The sequence below is a fragment of the Pyrus communis genome, chromosome 3, assembly GCF_041283825.1.
Source record: "Pyrus communis isolate YQ-2024b chromosome 3, ASM4128382v1, whole genome shotgun sequence".
Lineage (NCBI taxonomy): Eukaryota > Viridiplantae > Streptophyta > Magnoliopsida > Rosales > Rosaceae > Pyrus > Pyrus communis.
Window position 1 is genome coordinate 23799792 of NC_142567.1, and position 26095 is coordinate 23825886.

General features: G+C 37.3%; 6 protein-coding genes, 1 long non-coding RNA gene and 1 other non-coding gene across 12 annotated transcripts; 3 read left to right on the forward strand and 5 right to left on the reverse strand.

Annotated features, from left to right (window-relative positions):
* Nucleotides 1–265: 265 nt before the first annotated feature.
* TRNAV-AAC (transfer RNA valine (anticodon AAC)) lies at nucleotides 266–339 on the reverse strand. The gene has a single exon. It is a non-coding gene; the product is annotated as a tRNA-Val (tRNA).
* A 74-nt stretch (nucleotides 340–413) lies between these two features.
* LOC137715235 (THO complex subunit 4A) lies at nucleotides 414–2890 on the forward strand. Of its 2 annotated transcripts, none has more exons than XM_068454487.2 (5): nucleotides 414–717; nucleotides 809–958; nucleotides 1461–1529; nucleotides 1616–1809; nucleotides 2418–2890. In XM_068454487.2, exons 1-5 carry the CDS (start codon nucleotides 547–549, stop codon nucleotides 2632–2634), a joined length of 801 nt encoding a protein of 266 aa, XP_068310588.2. In that variant the 5' UTR covers nucleotides 414–546; the 3' UTR covers nucleotides 2635–2890. The 2 variants fall into 2 exon arrangements, with proteins under 2 accessions (XP_068310588.2, XP_068310587.2); XM_068454486.2 differs by having other exon boundaries at nucleotides 455–717; nucleotides 2415–2890.
* Nucleotides 2891–2942: 52 nt separating this feature from the next.
* On the forward strand, nucleotides 2943–3451 carry LOC148698165 (uncharacterized). Its single transcript, XR_015960921.1, has 2 exons — nucleotides 2943–3082; nucleotides 3307–3451. It is a non-coding gene; the product is annotated as an uncharacterized LOC148698165 (long non-coding RNA).
* A 1080-nt stretch (nucleotides 3452–4531) lies between these two features.
* LOC137715234 (uncharacterized) lies at nucleotides 4532–9052 on the reverse strand. Of its 3 annotated transcripts, none has more exons than XM_068454485.2 (11): nucleotides 8442–9052; nucleotides 8125–8209; nucleotides 7585–7781; nucleotides 7079–7161; nucleotides 6434–6479; nucleotides 6277–6333; nucleotides 6076–6130; nucleotides 5897–5997; nucleotides 5719–5782; nucleotides 5478–5611; nucleotides 4532–4918 (listed from the first exon to the last, which is right to left on the reverse strand). In XM_068454485.2, exons 1-11 carry the CDS (start codon nucleotides 8520–8522, stop codon nucleotides 4748–4750), a joined length of 1074 nt encoding a protein of 357 aa, XP_068310586.2. In that variant the 5' UTR covers nucleotides 8523–9052; the 3' UTR covers nucleotides 4532–4747. The 3 variants fall into 3 exon arrangements, with proteins under 3 accessions (XP_068310586.2, XP_088547543.1, XP_088547545.1); XM_088691417.1 differs by having other exon boundaries at nucleotides 4532–5354; XM_088691419.1 differs by lacking the exons at nucleotides 8125–8209; nucleotides 8442–9052 and adding an exon at nucleotides 7903–7994.
* Nucleotides 9053–11142: 2090 nt separating this feature from the next.
* LOC137715194 (histone H4) lies at nucleotides 11143–11676 on the reverse strand. The gene has a single exon (XM_068454436.2). It carries the CDS (start codon nucleotides 11590–11592, stop codon nucleotides 11281–11283), a length of 312 nt encoding a protein of 103 aa, XP_068310537.1. The 5' UTR covers nucleotides 11593–11676; the 3' UTR covers nucleotides 11143–11280.
* Nucleotides 11677–15100: 3424 nt separating this feature from the next.
* On the reverse strand, nucleotides 15101–16999 carry LOC148698166 (protein FAR1-RELATED SEQUENCE 5-like). Its single transcript, XM_088690393.1, has 4 exons — nucleotides 16400–16999; nucleotides 15541–15603; nucleotides 15236–15325; nucleotides 15101–15151 (listed from the first exon to the last, which is right to left on the reverse strand). Exons 1-4 carry the CDS (start codon nucleotides 16997–16999, stop codon nucleotides 15101–15103), a joined length of 804 nt encoding a protein of 267 aa, XP_088546519.1.
* A 1368-nt stretch (nucleotides 17000–18367) lies between these two features.
* On the forward strand, nucleotides 18368–20151 carry LOC137715995 (ATP synthase small subunit 6, mitochondrial). 2 transcript variants are annotated; one of them, XR_011065615.2, is made up of 3 exons: nucleotides 18463–18559; nucleotides 18652–18694; nucleotides 19918–20151. XR_011065615.2 is itself a non-coding variant. In XM_068455381.2 (2 exons), exons 1-2 carry the CDS (start codon nucleotides 18439–18441, stop codon nucleotides 18696–18698), a joined length of 168 nt encoding a protein of 55 aa, XP_068311482.1. In that variant the 5' UTR covers nucleotides 18368–18438. The 2 variants fall into 2 exon arrangements, 1 of the variants encoding a protein (XP_068311482.1); XM_068455381.2 differs by lacking the exon at nucleotides 19918–20151 and having other exon boundaries at nucleotides 18368–18559; nucleotides 18652–18698.
* A 663-nt stretch (nucleotides 20152–20814) lies between these two features.
* On the reverse strand, nucleotides 20815–24930 carry LOC137715994 (UDP-glucuronic acid decarboxylase 6). The gene is made up of 13 exons (XM_068455380.2): nucleotides 24643–24930; nucleotides 24260–24379; nucleotides 23488–23574; nucleotides 23186–23273; nucleotides 22971–23062; nucleotides 22649–22713; nucleotides 22476–22564; nucleotides 22172–22249; nucleotides 21964–22057; nucleotides 21751–21817; nucleotides 21599–21662; nucleotides 21461–21501; nucleotides 20815–21224 (listed from the first exon to the last, which is right to left on the reverse strand). Exons 2-13 carry the CDS (start codon nucleotides 24347–24349, stop codon nucleotides 21039–21041), a joined length of 1041 nt encoding a protein of 346 aa, XP_068311481.1. The 5' UTR covers nucleotides 24350–24379; nucleotides 24643–24930; the 3' UTR covers nucleotides 20815–21038.
* Nucleotides 24931–26095: the final 1165 nt, after the last annotated feature.

Here is a 26095-nt window from a genome sequence, read left to right on the forward strand (position 1 = left end):
AAAGAAAATCCATAAAAATTTAGAGAATGTCAGTTTTGTGGGGTTCAAACTTAAATGGCAAAAAATTTGAATCCTAAAGAAAAAGGAGATCAGAATCGGTTATGAAGAGGCATTGCAAATGTAAACGCCAAGTGACAAACAAGGAACCAAAAAACAATAGCGAACCCCAAAAAAAAAAAAAAAAAAAAAAAAAAAGTTAGAGTTGAGTTGCAGGAGGCATTGCATGTTAGCGACAAGGGCAAAACAAAGAACGAAAAAATAATAGTGGCTTCGCCCGGGTTCGAACCGGAGACCTTCAGTGTGTTAGACTGACGTGATAACCAACTACACCACGAAACCTTGGCGGTCAGATTTTGCTTCTTTATATATATATATTAAAACCACATAACCTCAATCCCCCTCTCATCACCTTCGGCCCCTCACTTCAAACCACCACCTCCACTAGAAAGCCCTAACCCACCCCCACTAGAAAACCCTAACCCTCTCTCTCTCTCTCTCCCCACTTTCTCGCTCCTAGGGTTTCGTTTCTTGCTCTAGTCAAACAAGATGCAGGACCCTCTAAGCATGTCCCTGGACGACCTCATCAAGACCAGCAAGAAATCCGGATCCGGTAACACCCGAGGTCGCGGCGGCCGGGGGCCTTCCGGACCCGGACCAGCCCGCCGCTTGCCCAATCGAGGCGCCAATCGCGCTGCACCGTACGTGGCTGCGGCCAAGGTAGAAGCAAATCTCTGGCTTTGGCTCTGATCTGATCTTATCTTCTCCAATTGAAATAGAATTGAGTTAATAATAAATTTTGGGGATTTAGGCGCCGGAGACTGCGTGGCAACACGACATGTATGGGGATCTTGGGGCTGCGGCGTACGCGGCTCCAGCTGGAAGAGCCTCGGCTATCGAAACCGGAACCAAGCTCTACATCTCCAATCTCGATTATGGCGTTTCCAACGAGGACATTAAGGTAGAGTTCGCTGTTATTTCAAAATTCTAATGAAAATTTTGATCTGTTTCTTTAGAAGCTGATTTCGATTTGTGATTTGTGAATCCATCAAAATTGGGGGTTTTTTAGTTATCGTATAGATTGTATTTGGATGTTGGATTTGAACCTAAAATTGTTCGAATTTAAATTCTTATTGTAATAGGTTTGAATTTGAATTCACATGCATGTAGTTTTGATGGTTCAAGAATCGGTTTTTTAAGTCTGCGCGACTTGGAAAATCCCTTTATTGCCTTCTTTCAACAGTCTAAGCAAACAACTAAGAATTCGAATCCGCATATTCGGTGTTTTATCTTTTGGACTGAATCAAAAGTTTGCTTTTGCTGCTACGATCCTCATTTGTACTGTTGCATTGTTTGGTATTTATTAGTGGGTTTCTGGTTACAAATTTGATGGATTCAATTGGAGTTTGAGTTTTATTACATTTTACAGTTTGGATTTCCTAAAGTCGAATTGTTATGTACAGGAATTGTTTTCTGAGGTTGGTGACCTGAAACGTTATGGAGTACATTATGACAGAAGTGGGAGATCAAAGGTATCTTGTGAAGTTTCGTATTATTGGTCCTTCTGGAGGATTTTTTGTGTCCTGCTGTAGTTTAAAACAAAAACCCTTTTCCATAGGGAACGGCAGACGTAGTTTTCTCACGACGAACAGATGCTGCGGCGGCTGTTAAAAGATACAACAATGTTCAACTTGATGGGAAGCCGATGAAGATTGAGATTGTAGGAACGAACATTGGGACACCTGGCGCCCCACCTGCGTTCCTGCCTGCTCCTAATTTAGCTTTTGGAAATCAGAATGGACCACCCATGGGGTATGTTGTGTACCATACTTTTTACTAAAGAATTAGCTCTCAATGATGTTTGCACTTATGCATAATTTGTTTTATAGTAAATGTCTACTCTCTATGACTTAAAGGATAAGAGGTTATTTGCTTTGTGATTGGTATAATAAGAAGCTCTTGGCAAATGTTTGGAATAAGAATGCATCAAGGCGCAAGTTTTGATTTTACATATGCCGGATGCTGTTGGCCTATTTAAGACCTTGCATTATTGGCTTTGGTCTATTATGGCTGTTTTGCAGGCCATATGTAGGGTCTCTGTGGTCGTATTGTAGTGGGAAGTTCTAGAATTTGTAGTCTTTAATATCCTTAATAAAGTTGTAGTTGAGAATTAGTGACTTCGATACTTATTTATTTAGATTAGAATGCATTTGTATGATACTTAAACTGATGTTCCATCATGCCTCGGTTACCCCTTCAAATATAGATGATGTTTTGTCTTGTACTTGTGTTTGAGTCATGAGATGTAGTAGTTGGGAAGACTGAACATATATTATTGTTGGATGTGTGAACGTATTATCTGTGCCACATATTAATTTATCTGAAGTCCTGATTGTGTATTTGTTGTGGTTGTTGAGCAGTGGACAAAGTAGGGGTGGTGCATTTGGACGTATACGTGGCGGTGGAGGTGGCAGTGGTGGTGGCGGTGGTGGCCGCGGTGGCCGTGGTCCTAGAAGGGGCGGTGGTGGACGTGGAAGTGGAAGAGGCCGTGGTGAAAAGGACCAAAAGGTTTCTGCTGAAGATCTTGATGCCGAGCTAGAGAAGTACCATGCAGCAGCAGAATCAATGCAAGAGTAAATTGAAATCAGCTGTGTGAAGCGTCAGCTATATTACATCTTTTATGGCTCATTAGGTCCTTGGTGATTTGACAACCTCATCTATTTTCTGTATTTCTATTGAAGCCGAAATTCATAGAGAGAGAAAAATCATGCTTAGGAACAACTCTTAGAATCTTGCTTACGGATGTTGGGTGCTTATTATGTTTGTTTAAACATGGGTATGAAATATGTGAGTTAATGGACAGTTTCAGTACTTGAACTGAATTCCTACTTCATTAGCTTCTTCGATCCCCTTTTATACATTCAAGAAGTTGGTGGGATCGGGAAGCTTCTCTCTCTGCATCTCCACACGCAAAGACAAAACTGGCTGCAGAACGTGTGAAAGGATTGAGCCTTAGAGAATTCACACACTGCTGCAATGTGTTTGGTTGGTTCTACTGCATGTAAAGTGGCGTACTTCACATGAGGTAGATATCTCTGTTTTCCTTGGCTTTGAAGTCTTGTTAACTATTTAAGTTATGTCCTTTGTATTTGGTGCAGTTGAGCTGGTTATTTCCTGCTATTTTATGGTAGCTTTCTCTAATATCCTGCCCCAGAAAATGATAGTTTCCATGTTTAACTGGCATTGATCCTGACATTATGCGTATAGAGAAATTGTATGGACTAAACAAATAGCCGGTTCTACATGTAGAATTGGGTTACAGAAGTCACACCGATGATATTCAGAGATCTGCAGCCCCTTCAGGCTTCCTAGTCCTGGAAGGAGTTCCAGGTATGGCTGTCTTTTGACCGTCTTTATTCGGTGACTCGGTAAAGACAGTGGGGGTGATTGTTAATTCTGATTGTATTCTGTGTCTGCTGCTTTGATTGTGAGCATCATTGTGTTGCCTAGATCAGTAGATTGCATTGGAGCATGCATGAATCAGGTTCTATCATTCCATGGTTGGGGTTCCATATGCACTAAGGAATATGATTGGTTTTCCGTCCAAGCGACTGGTTTAACCTAGTCGAATTTTGAAATAGGAATTCTTATTTTCTGCTATGATTTTCCTTTTCGTGTTTGGTTCATGAATTCTAAAAGTAGCTCTCTGCATGCCATGTGAACTTTGTTAATCTTTATAAGTTTTGATGTCGGAATTCATATAGGTATGTTCGATTCATTTTTGTCTCGATAGTCGAGTAGAATTAGGATGCTAGATAGCGAAAGAGAAATGGCGAGAGACGGGGTTCATGCGCCGAAAAAAATCCCGGTTTCCAAATTTAACGCATCACTTTCCTATGTTGTGTACTCGTATCTATCTCTTTTACCATGTGATTATTTATGTGATCACAAAGGGAGTATGCAGCAAGAGACGAGTTTGTCTATCTCGTATTAGAGGAAAAACCCTAGGGAGACTAAACTTTTCCAATATCTAGCCGTGCAACCCAGTCTTGTGTGTCCGAGTTGGGGAAACGCAGCTAATTCTGCTAGGGGTGGCCAAGAGCCGGTTTGGCCGGTTCCACTCCGAAATCACCGAGTGAACCGCCAACTTGATCAGTATGCCACATTTGATAACGTGGCCTTTCATTTTTATTTTTTGAGCAAACGATATTATCTACATTAAGGGAGAGAATGAATTTAAGTGGTTCAAATTTGCCTTTGACGAAAATAGAATTTAAGACCTCTTATTTACAAATGAAAAAGAATTCGAACGCAGGGCCGCATTATTCTTTTCTGATTTGATTTCCTGTTTAGAAACCTATTGCCGCGACATTTAAGTAGCGCCATAAAGTGTGATACAACTCGTCGTTTTCCACCGGTTTTGTGAAGTTGTACAGAAGCTCTTAACGTTATCTTCTCTTATGGATCGTTTATATAGTTCGGCTAGTTTCAAGGGAAAGCTCACACTGAATAGAATCTGGCAAGGAAAAGCAGATCAAAAGGCAAACAAATACTCCAAATGTGGAACAAACATTCAACCAAACCGAGATATTGTTTGCAATCTAATTTGGAAGAAACAAACTTCAATTCCGCCGAAGGGAACAAAATCACATACACAATGCACAACAAACAACTTTGAGCCTGGGTTCCTACTTCCTAGGGGTTCGGTTTTACCTTCACAGGAAGCTACATCCTTCGAAATTCGCATCATCTAAAACTTTGGCCTTCTCAGCTTCTCCAAACATGAAAAGATTAATCCCAACAGAGAGTACAATACTGCCTTCACGCAATCCATTACGAAATTCCAACAAGAAACGGGCCAGTACCATGGATATAGCAATCGGAAGAACAGGCTTATAAGATGCCGAGGATATCTGCCAACCTGCACCATGGAATAAAAGTTAATGTCCTGCACCTGCTAAACAAAAGGCATAACGGTTCGAAGTTATCTAATCATGAAGTTATCTAATCATGGGTCTGTGGAAAACACTGGTAAGTCCTTGCAGACGATCCATCTGAAGCCACGACTACTGTGGATGACTTCTAAAAGCATCATGTAAGGTACTATAAGTTTATTCCATCAGAATTACGGTCAGCAAATTAACAATAAAGATCTCCGCTTTGCTCACATCCAACCGGAGATGGAACGATTGGCAACAAATTACTTGATTTAGATACTAACAAAAGCAGCAACTAATGGTGTTCCAAGCTTTTCTTTCTGTTACATGCATGGGTAGGATTCCGTCTCTCTTTAAAAGTTGTTTCTTCCTGCTTTGGTTGGGGGTTAGCAGCATAAAGATGGAGATTACTAATATAATCTGTATCATATTTAATAGCACATTATTCGGGATAACAAAGATGATAACAATATAAGATTGTGGTAAGACTGCAGTAAAATATCAAGTTTAACAGAAAACTGTTGAAGGGAATAATATACTCACGGGAAAAAGCAAATCTAATGCATCCCATGCCGCATGACGAACAGCTCTTGTGGGGTACATTGGACCTCCAGGAGAAGTGAAGCTATACAAACACGCCTTTAACCTCGTACTTGTGGCCATTCTCAGCTCCATTCCTGTTAGATTAAAAATACATTAACCAGAATACAATGCGACTAAACTATAATACCAGGTTCACATGATTCCTTAAATCTTAAACCCGAAAAAATGGTTAGAATATTACCCTGGAGAAGTTTTATGTGCAAAAGGTAATGCAGCAATACTGGTTCCACCTTCAGTTTTTGAAGCTGACCAGTAAAGATATACGAACTTCATATTAAATTGTTAATTTATGAATATCACTGCAATGTGGGAACGAAACTACACATAAGTTCTACTGCGTTGAGTGTTTTGAAATTTACCTGATCTGCAAGTTCAATAACAAAGAAGTCTGCTGAACTACCAACCAGAAAAGCGTTGGGAAAAAGAGGAAATGCCCTTAAGAAGCTGTCGAGCTTGTCAACTGCATGAATCAACACATTACTGGAGAATTTATAAATTCTTGATTCAGGGGCAGAAGATGCATTACCAGAAAACCCACCTGAGTTATAAAAAAATATAAACCTCGAGAGTAAAAGAAATAGATCTCGCTGGACCTGAGAATTAATGAAGAATTCTAAAGTTAATTTAAAATGCTGCTTCTACATAGATATTGGTTCCTCAATCACTATCATTGTTAGAATGACAGTTATCCACACCAAGAAAAAAAATTTCCTGTAAAACTGAAAACGGAATTTCTGACCTGTACAGGAATTTTATTTAGCTGTTTGGGCTCCAAAGCAACATCCTCAAGCAGATACTGAAGTACAAGGTGAGGTGAAACAACACAAAATGTGATACATATTTCATACAGTTCTTCAACAAAAGCAAATAAATTTCACAGTTAAAGGGGCTCTTACACGAAAGAGGGATTGAAATCGCCTTGCATTTGATTGCGTATCAATCCTGCAAAAATGCATACAGTACATTGATAAGCTTGTTAGAAAGAATGGAACAAAAAGAAGCAAATTAAACCTTGGATGGGGGAATTCCCATTCCAAAAAAGGAACAAAAGAACAAAATTCATAATCCAAAGTTGTCCTTTTGTCAGTATATATGGATAGGAGGAGCAGCAGCAGCCAAAAATAAAAATACATCATGTTGAGTAAGAACAATGGGAATGAAGCAGATAGACCATTCAAAATGTCCACAAGAGTTTCTTTGGTAAGATACTATGAAACTGTCACGCAAGGTTCCTTAAAACAAGTTATTTCTATCTCTGCTGCTTTTAAAATCAAAGACAAATAATTTAATTGGACAGAACCAACCCAGCACCATGTGATGGAGGAACTGATAACTGAGAATACTAATAACATAATATATAAATATACATATATAAGGACAAGATACAAGAGATTCATTTTTTTCACATAGTATCATCAATCATGGGAGTCCCGTTGAAAAGTGAATAAAAGGCACTAAGAATTCAATACGACATCTATGTCCACTCGTAAGTCCAATCAACCATTAAAAATCAACAAGTTGATACACGCTAATATTCGTACCAGAAAACATTTGTTGCACCTTCAACAAGAGCAGATGAGTAACGAAGAAGTACTTCAGGGTTGTCAAGTTGGACTTCAAACAGCTGATCAAAAAAAAATATTAAATACTCTCGGCATCACAATGGCATAATCAAGACAAAAGAATGAAGAATTAACAATCAACTTTAAGTATGTGAACACAAACTTCATTAATCGAATGTCTGAAAACCGTCACTCATTTTGATCAGAATTTTGTATACGAAGGATGTTGTTAACTTCCAAATCAATTTTGATGAGTTTGACAAATTGTCAAAGCCATTCTACATGCTTGTCCAGTTTAAGAAACATAATTTACGGCCTTTTGGTGCATCCACGTGATATTAGGTGAAAGCTCCAAAAAGGTAAACAGAATTAAAGACAAAATTATATTCACAAAACAAAAACTGCTAGAAGAGATTTTGCATCCTGAATGGCAACTTTTAAAATTGAATGGAAAAGATCAATACACTGGGTGCGAGTTTGCATACCCATTTGTGGAACAACAAGGCAAAAATATGAGATGCAAATGACTGGCTCCATAGTTGGACAATCAAATCAAGGATGCGTTTTCCACTCTCAGGCACCCGAACATAATGATCAGTGAGCACATCGTAAAAGCATAGCTGTCCTTCAATGTCATCTTCAGCAGGAGAAATTGCATCCTCTTCCCTGCTGAGAATCATTTCTGACATGCAATTTGAACTCCAAAAATTAGAACACCAGTCATACGGATTGCATGCAAAGCCTTACACTTGCAAACAACGTTCCACAACATACGAATTAGACTGCAATAAATCAATGAATACCCAATGCTCCTGTGAGGCACTTTTAGCCGCAAGCGTATGCGGTAGTAAATACTCATTTGACATGTATTACCAAGGTAGTACCGCAACCATATCTTGTAAACGATGAAAATCCAACACCATCAAATGTTCAGTCTCAAAAGTAAAAACTTTACTTTAAAATGCCAACCGATTGCAGCAGTATCAGACTGAAAACAGACAACTCCATGGAGAATTTCGACTCACCTTTGGCTCGCTCATCGATCTCCAAAGCAATGTCAGCAAACAACTCCTGCAACAAATTCCGCCGCTGCGACGGAGAAGCCAGCGCCTACAGCACATTAAACACACACAGATCTCTACCAAGTTAGGCCGGAATTTCTCAAGTACTTTTCTTATGATTTAACTCCCAAATCCAAAATTAAATGCTCTCCAAATCCAAACTTTCTATACACAAATGCCAAATCAAACAATTCCATGACAATTACCAATTTACCAGCCAAAATTCATTTATTTTCCTAGATTTTCTGAGTAACCAAAAGGGAACAAATAGTTTGACATACCCGCTGGAGCTTCTTCTCGATCTCTTGCGTCAGCGCGTCGAGATACGCAGAGCTTCGAGGCGAGGAAGAAGCTTGCGCCATGCTGATACAGAACGAAGAGTAATAGCATTACAGACGAACAGAGAGAGAGGTGCAGAAGTCCGAAACCCAAAATCCTTCCGATCCAAACGCGGCCTTAACCGAAACCGATACGGTCTTCGTCTCGGAATTATCGAACGAAGGGACGTGTCAACTCACGTGTGTGTCGACACCAAGAGACCTGGAGAGATACAGTGGAGCTGCTTTTTGGTCTCCCAAATCCCAATGAAAATTAATTTTAAAAAAAAGGAACGTAATCTTTTTTGGATTTATTTATTTATTTAAATTAAAAGGGGAGATTGGAAAGTGGGCTGGTGGTGATGTGGTGTGGCGTGGCGTGGCGTGGCGGGGAGGCAATGTGGCGGACGGGCGGGCGGAGTGGAAGTGGTTGGCAATGCAATGGAGGTCGGGTTGAGTGCTGGACTGTACGGATTTACAATACGTTGTACGTATCTAGCTCTCTATTTGGGTACGGAAGTTGGATAATTGAATGGGATTTGACTGAGTCAATTTGGAGAGGAAGTAATTGGCTCACGGGTGGAGTAGGATTGGACCACTTGTAAATAAGCATATATTTTTTATATATATAAAAAAAAAAAAAAAAAAAAAAAAAGTTTACGGGGAGAGGAGGCTACGCCATCTCAAGGTTTGGGCATAACACAAGTTTCGCTGAGAACTTTAGAGTACTACCACATGTTTTGTCATTGTTGTGGCAAGGGTAGCCCTACCCAGTGGTAGTGCCGTTCACTATAAAAAGTAATTGACATTGTGAAACTTCACCTGGTTTGCCATGACCATGACAAATTGGTTAGATTTTTTTTTTAATACATAGTTCAGTTATTTAATAATTAGAGGACGGGTTAGATTTTTGCCCTCCATGGGTGGAAGTGCTCTTACAGTGGAGTCTTAGCCCTTTTTGGGTTTTTATAGATCGTTCACTAATAGGGATTGTTGACAGTGAGACTCGAACTTAAAGTTTGGTTTAGCGTAGAAAACGATCATTACCAACTCAATCAACCCTTGTTACATAAATAAGCATATATTGTTAGGACTTGAAGCCCTATTTGTTTTTCTTTATATATTACGAGGTGGGGATTCAAAGTTGGGACCCTCTTCAAATTTTAATAAGAGAAATATCATCAGATGAGTATGTAGTTCGTAGAGCTCTATTTCTTAACCTCATCTCATGTGTTTTGGTTAGGCAATTGGAAGAAGTAAAGAAATTAACATGGCTTTAAAATGTAATGGATTTCATTCATTTGTTTACGCATACGTGAAAGATTGTGAATTGGTGACTAATGAATATGGTCTAGAAGAGCTCCCTCAAATAACACTTAAAATTAAGTAGGTACTAGACTCACAGAACACATCCTAACCACAATAAATAGGTAGCTAACAACCATTTGATGTTGAAAACAAATAACGATTCAAATCGTTTTATACGAGCAAGCAACTATGATAAGCGAAATGATGGAGGAAAGTGGGTCCCGCCTCAAGTCACTTTAGCATTTAACGGAGGAATTGACAAATAACTGATGGAAGGTATGAAATTGTAACAAATTCGTAGACGATGTGTGACATTGACATTTTTTAAAAACAGAATATGAAACTGTGACTGACCCTAATTGAGATAATTTTATGTAATTTACCCAAAAAGAATTTATATTTTGCTTAATGCTAAGTAAAAACTACTTTACAAGTGTAATATCTATAGCTACTTAAAAAATCCTGCCTTGTCCCAACAACTGCAGATGCAATTTCAATCTTTTTGCTTCCTTTTTTCGTTCCTTTCTTTTATTTGGACCAAAAGAAAGAGAGAAAAAAAAAAGGATCATATTATTTAGCTTAAATGGAATTTCGAGCGAGTGTGTTTCATTTAAATTTCAATTCTTCTTTTTGTGTTTTAATTTTGTTAATTTATTTATATTAAGTACAAATAAGTATTGTAGTCAATTTTAAGATTAAAATCTGTTTGCTTTTTTTCTTGAGGAATCGATGGCCAATTCCCGCCCTAATATCCTACATAACTCATAGTTTTTCTTAACATTTCTCTAAATATACTGAATGTAAAAAAAAATTTACGGTTTTAATTATGCCGGCTTAAAACTAATTTTAATTTACTTTTTTATTTGATTAATTTTTGACCAAGCAAATTATTGGAAATTTTGTCGGTAACGACGAAGACGACAAAGATAAGCATGCCAGTAGGATGATATTGTTGAGTTTCTAACGCAAAAGACCAAAACTAATACTTTCCAACACTTTGCTTAAATCTATAAAATTTATAAATTAAATTTATAAACTAAATAATATATTTATAATAAAAATAAACATATTTATTAATATTTAATTAATAAATAAATTATTAACTTTCATATTATTTATTTTTTAAAACTGTCTTCAATTTAGTCTTTACCCTTTAACATAAATAAATAATGTCCACGCAAAATACGTTGCCATTACGCAATTACTCTTCGAGAAATGCTCCTACTAGGTCATATCTTTCTGAACCAAATAAGAAAACCCTAACCTGTATGATTTTCTCAGCAACCAAACAGATATCAGAGATGAAAATTACCACAAAAACGAAAAAAATTCACAACGTAACAAATTGAGGCAAAGATTCACTAACAAATCAAGCTTATATTACTTCAAACAAGGGTCCGAATTACATCAATACTAATTGTTATCGACAGATCTAAAGGCCAGATCTGAAGAACACTAACCCTAATTCCCAAAATAAAGGCCTAAAATTCCAAATTTAACCCCCGAAACCGTAGAGGGTCCTTCCCTGCCTCTTCAGAGCATACACCACGTCCATGGCGGTCACAGTCTTCCTCCTGGCGTGCTCGGTGTAGGTCACGGCGTCACGAATCACGTTCTCCAAAAAGATCTTGAGAACCCCTCTGGTCTCCTCGTAGATCAGACCGCTGATACGCTTCACGCCACCTCTGCGAGCAAGACGGCGAATCGCAGGCTTGGTAATGCCCTGGATGTTGTCCCTCAGCACCTTACGATGTCGTTTCGCTCCTCCCTTGCCCAAGCCCTTGCCTCCCTTTCCGCGGCCTGTCATCTTCTCGGAAAATTTTTGGGCGAAAAAGTATTATTTTTAATTGGGAAGAGAAATTGGAGTTTGATTTGATGGGCAGGCAGACTGAGGGATTTTGTGTATTTATACCGTTGGGGCTAGGGATTTGGAATTTGGAAAGGTTGCCGGTGGTGATATCTGCCGTTCGATGCGGATGCTTATCGATGGCTGAGAGATTCGATCCGCGTCGTGTTGTAAAAGTGGATTTGCGTCGTTGATGGTGTGTGAATCTACGGTTCGGAATTCTACCATTTTTGTGTGGCACGGATTGTGCTTTTTTAGTGACAGTGGCGGTTTTTTGAAAGGCGAGCCCAAGAGCACGGCGGGAGTTGTCCGAATTTTGTGTTTGAAATTTGAGGGTTTTTTTTTCGCATGAAAATTGTGGGAAAAATAGGCGCTCAGCACGTGACAACAGCCTCAGAATTCTCTCCCCTCTATCAAAAACTAAAATGGAGTGAAAACAAGATCATTCCCCTGCTTGCTTGTTGTAAAAGCATCTTCAATGGAGTTTTATCTTTCGTGAGATTATTACATTTTTAGTTTTAGTGAGAAATTTCATACCTAAGAATCGGAAAATAAGGTTAGATTTATTAGTGGAGTTAGCAATTTTCTTTCTTGGGTAGCATTAAATTGGGTTACATCTAACTCCAAAAAACAGTAGGTCCCACAAAAAAGTAGCAACTCATGCAAGCAAAATTCTAACACTGTCCCTTCATTTGTGAATGCACTTATACTCTCCTTTATTCTTTTTTCTTACCTTTTTTTTTTTTGGAATTTGGCTAATTAATGATTGTTTTAAATTTCATAAGAATTAAAATTTCAATTGATTTAACATTTATGGGCATTGGTGGGTGGGTGAAGTTTTCAAATAATTTTTTTCAAAATTATATGATACTAATTTACCAATTGGTGTTAGGTAAATTGTTGTGTTGTACGTTAAAATCAAATTATTTCAGAGGGCAAAGTGAGGGTTTGCATCTTTCAACGGATGAGATTACGATAAGAGAATCTAATCCAACGAATAGTTCATAAGTGATGAATTCTAACTTTGCCACAATTTGAACTTTTTTGAGTTGAAAGGTTTAAAAAAAATTTAAGATAACACGTCTAAAAATTAACTTGAGAAAAGTTAACACAAAAAAAAAAAGAATATCACATAATCAAATTACTGCATAAATAAATATATGTAGCTCCATATAGAGCATGAAAAAATATCTTCTCATTGGAAGAGATTTTTTTTATAAAGCTCCAAAGATTCCTCGGAGCTCTAAAATTGGTTATATCAACTACTTTTCTAGCCTCATATAAAGCCCCTCACTGAAAATACTACAATAAACTCGAATTTTATAGTTGGGTTCTCGAATATTCAAATAGCTACAATACAAAATTATTCAATTATTTGTATAAAATCATCGCACATTCAAATAATTAAATATCTGAAAAATTAAAATGCATTACAATTTGTACAATTAAAATCATGAGCAAGAGATATGATTCCTTCTCTCGAAGCATCATGACACGCATTATAGTGCTACAATGAAACCATGTAACATATACAATGTGGCATGACTGCAACATATCAAAATTGGCTCATTCATTACAGCCTAAACAAAGAAAATCGACAAGGATACCTCCTTAAGGATGTAATTCAATCGATTTTATTCAATTTGTGCCTTACGTGCATCCGACTTAGGCATCAGAGAGTGGTTACGCGCATTCGGCCGGTGAATCGCACAATGGTGATCAGAAGGAGGTTGAAATGCCTCTGTGAGTTTTTTTATTTCCGAAAGAGTGAATCACCATAACGAAGACAACAGCCACGTGCGCATCAACATCAACAGTTGGTTTTTCTCTTCTCGACGAGTAGCTTAACAATTGGGTTTAGGCGGGTTGAAGCCCACTATTTAAGTTAATCCAATTCTTGGAGAAATTTTTGGGAGTGACGAGAACACACACCTCAGCAAGGCAGGTGATGCTACCGACCGATTAAATTTTGACAGCTAGATTTTGTCATTTGCTCATTTAATCATACTTGGAGAAACTGAAAAGTCAAAAACAAAAAGATGCCTTTTAACTCTGTTACATTATCCGTTTCTTTGTTTCAATTGAAAAGCTCTTGCGCCGATGGGAACTTTGAGGGAAGTTACACAAACTCAATTCCCTCTTTTCTTTCTTTGAAAAATAACAAGAATTCCCTTGATTTCTCTATTTCTTAAAGTAAAAACCTTAAAAGTTCAAGTTGTTTTCTCACAGACCCAAACCCAGATTTCAATTGAAAAGCTCTTGCACCGTCTGGCGATCACAACAGGGCTACTGCCAAATTTTTTTTGCTTTTCCAGTTTAGGGTTTTTCCAAATTCTGGATGGAGACTTAGCCTCATCACAACAGGGCTCCCAGCAATCTGAAGTCCATCTTCTTCCTCATTCTTATAATAAGAATGAGAGAAAATGGAGGAAAATTGCCCTGCTGGAAAAGGGAAAAGAAAAAAAAGGGGAAAAGTAACCCTTCCATTGATGAAGTAATTTCTCTTTCCGGGTGATTTGAATTTTTTATTTTATTTCTTTTGGGTTAAAATGCTTTGTTTGGGAGTTGTCGTTATCTTAGTCGTTAATTGAGTTTGTGTGAGGCAATGGTGCTTTGAAGCATATATAAATTTGTTTCAAAGAAAACATTGGTTGTCTACTAAATGATATATGCCATAGAGCTGCAAATTATGTAAAATTCCAAAATCAAATTTAACCATTTTCAAGTCATATTATATAGAGTTTTAGCACTGTTCAGCAATAGTAAAAGGGCAGAAATGCCCTTTATTTTTTTTCTCCAATTTATATTCTCTTCAGGTTTTGCCACAGCAAATTGCCGCTTTTGGCCATTACTTCCACACATCTATCATCGATGCATGCTCTATTTGGACTGAGTCTTCTAGGTTTTTCTCTTGCTTTCTCATAGATCTAGATCTCTTATGTTCTTCTCGAGCTTACCCTTTGTTGATCTCATTTTGGGGTGCCTCGCCGATTACGGCTTGCTTTGTGCCTGTCAAGCCATAGAAACCATCATCGATCAACTCTCTATTTCAAGTTTATCCTATGGATTTTTGTTTTCCATTCCACTGTTGTCTCTCAATTTGTGTTGCCTCTCTGATTCTGGCTTTGTCCATGTGTGTCAAAGGATAGAAACCGGCTGAAGTCAATTTTCTGAGGCTTGGTTCTGCTCTTTGGGTTGCTGCCTTTGAGCTTAAATTATCAAAATTCGGTGTTTCCACGTTGCCAATTCTAATTGGTCGTTGCTGAGAGGATCAAATTGGTGAGTTTCGAAATAAATGTATTCTAATGTCAAATTCCAAGCTTCCAAGCTACATATTCTAATGTCAAATTATGGAGCTTCAGATTTATGATAACAAGTCTAACATAGTACAACAAGAAAACATTCTCTCATGAACTTGATGTTTGTCAAAACTACTGGAATCTTGATGTGAAGTCTAAAATAATCAAAATTAGGAGTTACAAGCATCATGATGTTCCTCAAAGCCACAAGTAAAGGCATCCTGCATTACATAGAATTTAACTTCAACAATGAATTTACACAAATCCCTAATTCAAAGCAAATGGTAGAAGGAAAAACACAATACCTGATTCAAATGTGTCATACAATTTTGACTTTGGAGCATATTGGTGAAGGTAAAGTTTGGTGGGGAACATGACCAATTGTAGTTGGGACTCTGAAAGAAAAAAGAAAATTGTAATATATAAATATTAAGAACACCAACTCAAATTTCAAACCTATAAATTTGTTTACCTTAATAGATAAAGGCAAACTAGTCTGGACATTGGTGGTTGACAATCTCGTGGTTAGATAGAACTACAAACATTGATACGAGACCAAACATAAATAATTAAATAAAATATACTTAAATCAAACATAGAACTAGTTTACCTGATTAGATGAAGGGAAACGAGCATGTGCATTGCTGATTAGCACATTCAGTGTTGGATAGAGCTACAAACATTGATATGATACGGAACATGAATAATCAAACAAAATCTATAAAATCTTGCTCAAAAATATAAACTAATTTACCTAATTAGGTGAAGGGAAACAAGCATGGGAATTGGCAGTTGGCATGCTCATAGCTGGATAGAACTACAAAAAATTGATCGATATCGAATGTCGAATATGAGATGTTAAAAGTTGAGGCGTTGAATTTGACAACATAAACTATTCTGTGACCCTCCTCATTAAGTTCAAAGGTTTGGAGGGTTCTATTAGTTCCAATTTCACGCATTTTTACTGCCAAATTGCCAACAAAACTCATACTCAAGAAATTTATAAATTTTTCTTGTGTAGACACTTGCAGCATGTTTAAGAAAACCACTGTTTTTAGCTGTTGTAGAAGGCAAACCTTCCTTGCAACGAAAGGTTTCTTCTAATTCTTTTGAACGCATCCCGTTTGCTTGTTTTTCATAATGAAGCACAAATTCAGTAAGAGTCATCGTTTTAGTAGACATACGATGGAAATCATTTGTCACATCCCAGACTGGTTCCGCCGTAGCACGATATTATTCACTTTGGCCCCGACCACGCCCTTACAGTTTTGTTTTTGGGAACTCACGTAAGAACTTCCCAGTGGGTCATCCATCCTAGGATTGCTCTCGCCCGAACTTGCTTAACTTCGAAGTTCCTATGGAATCCAAAGTAAGTGAGCTCCCAAAAGACCTCGTGCTATATGGAGGTAGGTGGACATGTACATATAAGGCACATCACCCCCTATCTGTTGGTCAATGTGGGATGTTACATCATTATTCATGCTCTCACTTCTTTGTGTGGATTTTATCCTCACAGAGAAAGCATCTTGGCTAAACACTGGACACAACTTACCACGAATGGCATAAAGACTTTTAAGCCATTTGTTTTGTGCGACGTTAAATTCCTCAATCATTTCATCCCAAGTATGCTGAAATTCTAACGCTATTTGACATCCGTCAAGACACTTGTTGAATAGCCTCTTGAACTCAGGGATTCCATAAAGTGTTGGTATATTTCTTGTAGCATTCATTGATATATGCCATGTGCATAAACGATGGCATGTCCCAGGAAACACCGCCATAGTGACATTTGCCATAGCTTGACACTGGTCAGTGTAAATGGTTGTAGGCTTTCGATTCCCCATTGATTCTAAGAATGCCTCAAACAACCATTCAAATGTAGCAGCCTTCTCATCTAACAAAAAGGCACAACCCAGCAACACATTGCTCCAGTGATGGTTAACTCCAACGAAAGGAGCACAAATCATGTTGTACTTACTGATTTGATATGTAGTATCAAAAACTACTACGTCCCTGAAGCACTCATAATCAATTCCGGACCTTCCATCCCTCCAGAAAGAGTTAGTCATTCGGTTTTCTTGATCAACATTAGGTTGTCAGCTTGCTTGCGCTTAAAATGATTGATCAAGCTTTGAGCATGCCCTGCTTCAAGCATAATTCTTTTTTCCTTACTAACAAAATTGTAGCAATCTGTTTTCGTAAACCCAACATTTTGAGACCCGCCGACTTCTTCCGCTAAATATGAGTACGTATTTGTAGTTCTTATACTTGCATTCACCATGGTTTTAATCACATCCATATGAGCTTCTGAAATTTTACAGTTTGATTGTAAAAATTGTCTTTCCTCTGGCATTGCAAGTTCAGGATCAAAGGTAGAGACTTTCCACACACCATATTCTAGTAAAAATCGAATTTTGGCTTGGCAACCTATTCTCTCGTCCAGTCTCTTAGTCTTTTTCTCTTCACAAGGGTCACTATCTTGTTGAAAACCTTCTTTTGAACAACAAAAATTAAGTGTTGTAAGATCTCCATTTTTGTCATATCTTCTTTGTCTCTTTCGAATGCTAAAACCAATGCGTGCCACATGCTCATTATAGAGATCATAAGCTTCTTGCTCATTTTTCACAATCTTTCCATACACATTTTCAGCATAACTCTCTTCAAGATTTACAATAGGTGGAGTTTTTTCTCAAGCGTTGCATTCAATATTTTCTTCATCGCTTTCGACATCATTGACTTCATTATTCATTAAGAGATCATTTTTACCATATTATAAGCCAAAAATTTCATAGAATATCGACCAACAATAATCAGATTTTATAAAAAATAATATCATGGCCAAGAGCCAAAAACCAATGTCCTATAATCATGCAAAATGTTTAAGAGCTCACACATACAACTTATTAAAAGGAAAAATCAAATACCTTCGTTTGAGTTTGAGTCTCCATCCATAATACCTTGGTCTAGGTTTGAGTCTGTGAGAAATGAAGGGAATTCTTGTTATTTTTCAAAGAAATAAAAGAGGGAATTGAGTCTGTGCAACTTCCCTCAAAATTCCCAACGACGCAAGAGCTTTTCAATTGAAAGAAAGAAACGGAGGATGTAACAGAGTTAAAAGGCATCTTTTTGTTTTTGACTTTTCAGCTTTTCTAAGTATGATTAAGTGAGCAAATGATAAAATCTAGCTGTCAAAATTTAATATGTTGGGATCACCACCTGCCTTGTTACGGTGTGTGCTTTCGTTGCCCCAAAAATTTCTCCAATTCTTGGGTGCACCTAGAACCTCTTACCAATCAATGGGCTGAGATTAGCTGCTCCAAACTGAACAAAATAGCAAGTAGCCCACTTTGTGCAACTCAAATCATGGGCCGTCCAATTTCTATTAAGCATGATTCGACAAAGATTGAAATCCAACGGTTACAAGTAGCCAATAAAATAGCTCACAACCTAGACGGAGTAGGAGAGAGCAATTGTCGAAGGAACGCGAAAACAGAAAAAACTCAGAGAAATGAGGAAGTTCGATCCATGGCCGATTTTCTTCAAGCGAGAGTGGAACCGGAACTGGCCGTTCCTCGTTGGGTTCGCCATCACCGGAACCCTAATCACCAAGTTCTCTCTCGGCCTCACTGGTAAGCTGTCCCCCTCCCCTGTTCGTTTCCAATTCGAAATTCGAAACCCTAATTTTCGTTGACCCATTTGTTTTGTGTTAATTTATTCGCAGAGGAAGATGCCAAGAACTCGCCTTTCGTTCAGAGGCACAAGAGGTAGCTTTTCTTCTAATCCGTTGATTCGTTAGGCCGTAGATAAAGAGAAAATAGTTATCATTCAAATGCAGTAAATTGATTATCTGGTAATTGTTACAGCACGTGAAAAAAAATGCACTCTTTCGAGTTTTCATCGAAACTTTTGCTGATTGTTGCATTGGGTGTAATGAATGGCATCTAGATCCTAATTCTGTTACTATAATTGATTGCTTTGTTGTTTCTTTAATGTGCGGAAACATCATTTTTAGGTAGGAAGTTTGGAATCATGAGTTAATTTTGTTGATTCTCTGGTATATGGTGTTGAGTCCAGAAGTATTTTACTTACGACGATTTTGGTACACATTGTGTTTATGGCAAAAACTTGAAAACCGATGTGTTTTCTCAGCGCTTATAGTTCAGTTTTTAGAAAAAGAACAAGGCATTAATGCATTTAGTTGGTCGAGATTACTTCCCAACGTGGTTTAGAATCAGATGGTCAGACTTGGTCTTCTGCTGCTAGATCATGCATCGATCATCTCAACTCTATCATAATTGTTGTAAAAGTCACTTGGATATGAAGCCCATACTTATCTGTTTTTGAATTCCTTTTTTGGCCAAAAACCAAAATTTTGAATTCCACCATGAAAACCATACAGTTGAGTTGTAAACTCTCTCTGTGGGCCGGGGATAATTGGTTACACAATTTTTGGTACTCGTTGCATCCTGACTTCTTTCTAAAATTTTATAGGTTTTTTTTACTTTTCCTAGTATGATGAGTTTCATATGTATTGGGTATGGAGATTTTGAAAATGCTAAAGTGATGAGTTATTTAAAACATTAACTTGCATAGTTGCATGTTAACAAGGGTTTGAAATTTCTAAAGGATGCACTAGGCGAGTCTAAACTGCCAACATTCAGTTAAGGATGTATGTCAAATGAATACCTTTCCAGGACATGATCGCTGCAATGCTTTTACGTATACCAGGGGGTTGTCCAGGATACAATGTTTCTGCTTCCCTTGGGATCTATTGGCATAGATATAACCTTAACTTGGATTGCTGTAGTTTTCTCTAGTGCTTGTTCTTGTAGTTTTTGTTTTTATAATCTGATCTTTCTATTTAGGTCAGTCTTGGTTTTTGGCATGTACCGTTTGTACATCATCAATAGCATGCCATAGCATTGCTAGATATAATTTATGAGTCTGTTGTAGAAATTCTTTACTTAGTTCTTCATTTGTTTTATAGGTGATTTCTGAATGCCGTGGTAGCCACCTTTGTACTCGAGTTGTGGAGGAGGAGGTTCTCGTGCTATTTTCAAGGACTATAATAACGAAAGAGAGATGTTCTAGATACTCTTTTTGAGTTTTCTGATATGTTTTGAATGACTTGAATAACATGGGAAGAAAGACTGCTATTCGTTGGTTTTGAATTTGGTGCATTCGCCCGACATTCTTCAAAAATGAAACAAAAGTTGTGTTACATATTCATGTTAATTTTACGGGCTTATAGTGAAGTAGTGTTATCGCGTCGCTTGTTTCTGGTTTTATGATTTCTTTCCTGTTTCTAGTTTTGTGTCACCCTTCTTTTCAGCAAAAAAGTTCTGTATGCTTTTAGATGTGCTGTGGAATGTGGCACCGTAGAATCTTGGGAGAAGAAATTTGTTAGGTAGTGGCGACCGGCAGGGGAAGGGGATCACCAAATTTGTTATCTTCTTCATGTAAAACCTACTTTATTTAGATCGGGAAAATCGTACGGTTGTCTGAAACCATGTGCTTTGCTCGAATCCATAGTCAATCCTATTTCCGATAGAGTCTGCGCATAATTTGCCTTCGTGTAGGTTTGGTGATTCCTCCTTTATCGGCAATTACAGTCCGGTCCGAAATGCACATTTTATGTTTACTGATTCCTCCTTACCTACAAATCTTGCTAAATCAGTCTCAACACGCCCGTTATTTTTCTTCTAGCGAGTTACTTTTGTTCGTATAAAAAGTCATTCCTTCTTACCGACAAATGTAGCTGGAAATGCAAAATTTCCCCCTTATTGATTCGTCCTTATGACAGATCTTACACATGCATAAAGAGAAATGACGTTTTACACGTATTGTTTGATCGAAGACAAAACATGTGTGTCCATCTCATGCGTTAACGTTGCAAGGAGGGATTCTATTGAATTGAAATTACAGAGACACCGTTTCGTATTTTATATTATAACACAATGAATTAGAACAAAAACAAGAAGGAAGCACACAATGTGGTTACGGGAATCATCCAAGACGCGCATACGCCACATTGTCAAACACATTCCATAACCGAGACCTCAAACCCCGCCGGTGTTTATATTTCCGGCAACGCAAACAGACAGACAATCATTTCTTTTTGTTTACTCCAAGCCTCAATCGGAAATCCTCCTCCATGAGGGGTAGGCCTTCGCGCAACTTGATCTTCGGCTCCCATCCCAGCAATTCTTTTGCCTTCGTGATGTCGGGTTTCCTCTGTCTTGGATCGTCAGGAGTGTTCTCCACCCTCTTGATCTCCACCTCGGGGTTGATGAGCTGTAAAAGTAGCATATAAATCGATCGATACATCTGACATAGTACTGACAGTAGAAACCAACAAGATCACTGGTCCTCTTGTTTTGTAATTGACACATCAAAACTTGAATGTTTCAATCGTTATTGTATCCATTCGCCAAATATTCGTTTCTAACATTCTAACTGAAAAAAGGCTTCTGCAAAACCATACTCTAACAGCCAACAAAAGGAAAAATGATGGAAAAAGAGAGACTGACCTCCTTTACTGTTTCTGCAAGTTCGAGCATTGTAAATTCACCTGAAAGTACACAAGATATGTCAATACAACTAGAGCATAGTCTTATGACAGATTTTTGAGATACACTCATCACAGTATGATATATCTAATAGATTACCTGGGTTTCCGAGGTTAATAGGCCCGGTGTGCTCTCCTTCCATGAGACGAATGAGGCCATCCACCTACAAAAATTTAAATGGGTAACTATACATAAAACCCAACTCATTGCCATACACGGAAACAAAATGAAACGCGAAAAAAGTTCCATACCAGATCGGAGACAAAACAGAAACTGCGAGTTTGAGTCCCAGGATTCTGAACTGTCAACGGTTCATCACTACAATGTTGAAAACACATTGTAAAATTAATCCAAAGGTATCAATATTCAAGGGAAAGGGAAGTGATGAAATTAGCAGTCTTTAAGTCAAGACTGAATTAGTTAGTGATGAAAGGAGCCACAGTTGGGGCACCCTAAGGTCTCACCGAAGGGCCTGAGCTATAAAATTGCTCACAACACGCCCATCATCAATATTCATGCGAGGGCCATATGTGTTGAAGATTCTCGCAATACGTATTTCTGTCAAAGAGTGTAAACGAAATTATATATTCATGCGAGGGCCATACATGTGAAAGAAGAAAAAATAACAATACTTTGTTCATGGAAAACGGAAAAAGAGAAAAAACAAAATACCTATCCCATGCTGCCTATGATAGTCGAACATCAAAGTCTCAGCAACACGCTTCCCCTCATCATAACAGCTCCTTACTCCTGCAATTATTATATGTACTTGTCAAGGTCATGGTCTCATGAACTTAAATACCCATGAACAGTTCAGCATTTCTGGAATCTCCATCAAGGAAGTCCATCTCAAATCAGGTAAGCCATTTCAGAGTTAATTTTTTTGGTAACATGGTGTCAAATACAAAAGATATTAGCGTTTAGTTAAAAACAGAATGAAGCGGAATTTCCAGCTTAGAATGAGACGAGCACTTACCAATTGGGTTAACATTACCCCAGTAGCTTTCAGGTTGTGGATGCACAAGAGGATCACCATATACCTCTGAAGTGGATGTCAGCAGAATCCTGCTCAAATATATTTACTTAAAGTAAGACAACTTGATGGAATACAATTATGAATCTTTTATAAGTGCAAGATTAATAGACCACCTTGCTCCAACTCGCTTTGCAAGTCCAAGCATGTTCAGCGTGCCAATCACATTTGTTTTTATTGTCTGTTAGAGAATCATATGCTCAAATGTTAGATTACAGATTTAACGTACATTTTCTATTGGAGGTGAAAGATCTTATATGAATGAACAGGAAAAAAGAAAGTAAAAATATTAGCTTCCGTTCCTGATTAAGGTCAAATGACATGTTGCCCGCCTTGCTTTACAAGTCATTTTCTCTTAATCAGCAATTTGAATCGCATGCGACACATGCACTGCCAAATGCCATCTCGATATCTAATGTGCCAATCACATATGTTTACCTTTACAGGATTGTATTTGTAAAAAATTGGTGAAGCTGGGCAAGCAAGATGGTAAATCTGATCAACCTCGACCAACAACGTCTCTGTGACATCTGTAGCAAACAAACATAAAGATATTTAAATAAAAGTCATGCCTTTGCAAAGATTAATGACTCTTAACAGAAAAAAAAAACCCAGATGAAAGTAGCTTGCTCAGTAAACCAAAATGTATGTACCATGACGAATAAGCTCGAATCTGGGATGACCAATCCACTTTTTCAGATTGTCCTTGGAGCCAGTGAAGTAGTTATCAACGACAATAACCTGTGGAGAATGGAAACAATATAAACCATGATGAAACAAATCATTTGATATATGATCTTATACTACGTCTAACTTATTGCAATTTTGTTCATCATGGAAGCTTAGTATTAACAAAAGTTTCCCAACATGAAGTATATAAAAACATTGAATCTTGAACTCGTTACTGAACAGAAAAATTGACCGAGACTTTATTAAAAGTAAATAATATGCTTACCTCATTCTTTTCATTTTCCATCAACCTGTCAACCAGGTGAGAACCGATGAATCCAGCTCCTCCAGTAACCAAAATTCTCATATTGGACTGCCACAGTAAACAACACACAATCAAAGCATTACAATAACCATAAGCGGCCGACATGAAAATTTGGACAGAACAATGATATTTACTAGCCAACTAATACCAAACAAAACATACTCCTGGAACTGAAAAGCAGCACGATTTATCTCAATAAGCGTAATGAACTCATCTTTGCTATAACAACAATCGAGCGAAAAAATGGAAACGTGACAAAGTTAGATGACACCAAAATTTCAAAACGGGCAAGATCATAAGGATATGCAACATTTTCTTCTGGACTCAGAGAATTCAGAAATGTGGTTTGACTTTCTGCTAACTGGGGACAAAACAGAGAACCAAGAAAGTGGAGAATGAGTGTGATACGAGCGCAAAACCTCGACCACTGACGATACATAATTTCAAGATCTAATCGTACAAACCAATCGTGTGGAAAATGCGATCTGTATTAGCAAAACAAAATAATTGTATAATTATCAGTTAATTACAATATTTCTAAGATTTAGGTTGTAATCAGTAAATGCTGATGGAGAAATGCAACGACCCCAGTGGCATAAATATCAGAAACAAAATAAATACACAAAATCAACACCAAAAAAAGGTATTTCAACACTGTAAAAAGCAGTTCACAAAAACCCAAAGAAACGAAAAAGATAGATGAGTAAATAAACAAAAGAAATAGCACAAGGACCTGAAAAAACTTGGAGAACCGCAGAGGAGATGGCAAAGGAGGAGGCTTTGTTGTGGTCTGGTGCTCCCCATTGGTAGAATTGTTTGCCATTTTCTCAGATCCTCTCTGCAATCCAAATACCTGCAACAATTTACCCAAAACCTTCAAACTACAAGCACTAAAAGATCAAATTTTCTGCAGAAATTGAAACAAAGTTTTGAACTCTAGTTTCTAATCATCGAAAATTTTATGGTGCTTCGAAATATCTTAGACTCTGGAGATTTTTAACCGTTAAATCTTAATCGTTATATTTTTAACCAATGATCTAACCGTTAAAAAGTTCGAGTATACTAGAAAATCACTCGAATTATAAGGAAAGATTAGAGCTTGAAGTTGAAGTTGACCTGAAAGATAAAGCCGCTTAGGAAGAAAACCCAATACCCTTTGGATCCGCCAAGTTCAAGTTAGCAGAAACCCAATATTTATAGTCCCTCAAATCTCAAAATAATTCCAAAAAATCGGAACTTCTACCAACCGATGAATTTTAAATAGAAATATAAACATTTAAATAATATAACGAACCGGAAAGCCTTCAAATTCAAGGAAAGTTGTGGCCTTTTACTGATAGCTCCTTGATAACAATAAATTCAATTTGAAGTGACAATCCAAACTGTATTATTTTATTTTATTTTTGACAAATAACAATGTTAGTAGTTTAAATTATTAGTTGTTAAATGAAGATTGGTGGAAATTGAATTCATATTAGAGTGTATAGACATGATTAATTTTTCGCTACTGCGGTAAAATATCATTCGCACAAACATGATTATTTTTCGTCACTATATTAAAACGTCATCTGCAAGCAAACTGTATTATTATTCCTCATTTAGAAATCATTTTCTTTTAAAGGTACCAAATAATAATAATAATTCAAATTTGGTAATCCAACTATAATTAGTAATTATGTACCAAATAAAGAAGATTGTAATTATTTATTTACCATGTGAAGAAGTTAGAGAATCTTGGATTTTGAGAGGTCTATGGGATTATCTAATTTATGAATTTTGGGAAAAAGGAAAGGATATATAGGATTAGTGATCCTAATAACAGTGATTAGTGAGCTATAGCCTATAATTAGAGGGGAATTAGGGTTCTGAGTCCTAAAGATATAGATGTGACAATCTAGTGGGACTTTGGTGACTGTCTGAGAGACAGGTAAGACCAAGTTCCTTGCTTTGTTTTGAAGGTTGGAACCCAATGCTCTCTTTTGTATGAGTTTGTCATTTTATACGCTTACGCATCTGAGGTATTGCCACGTGTATAATACAACTTGGACAAATGGTGTCATGATAAGAACATTCCTGGAAGATTCTATCTGCATTAGGATTTTGAATTTCTTTCTAAGTTGGGTTGAAATTAATGGTACTCCATCATAAACGATAAACAGATTCACAAAGCAAATCTGATTAGTATTCTGATTTTAGGAGAAAATTCTAGTAGACAATGTTCGTATTTGTTTTTTATTTTCATTTAAATTCTTTCTCAAAATGGGGTGGAGTTATTGTAAATAAATAAAAAATTCAAGGTGATGGACTTGTAATTACCTAACTTACTGAATAATATGAGCTGCAATTGAGAATATTTCGTTAGATAAGTGATCACACGAAAAATGACAGGATTAAAAACAAGAATATTTGAGGTAGAATAGAGATAGCCGCAATTGAAGATAAGATGAAATAAAATCAGTTAAGGTAGTTTGGATATGTGAAATGAAGACTTACAAATGCTCCAATTAGAAAATGCAATTATGAGACAAGGGCTTGGGGCAAAAATGGTAGATGAAGACTTGGGAAGAGA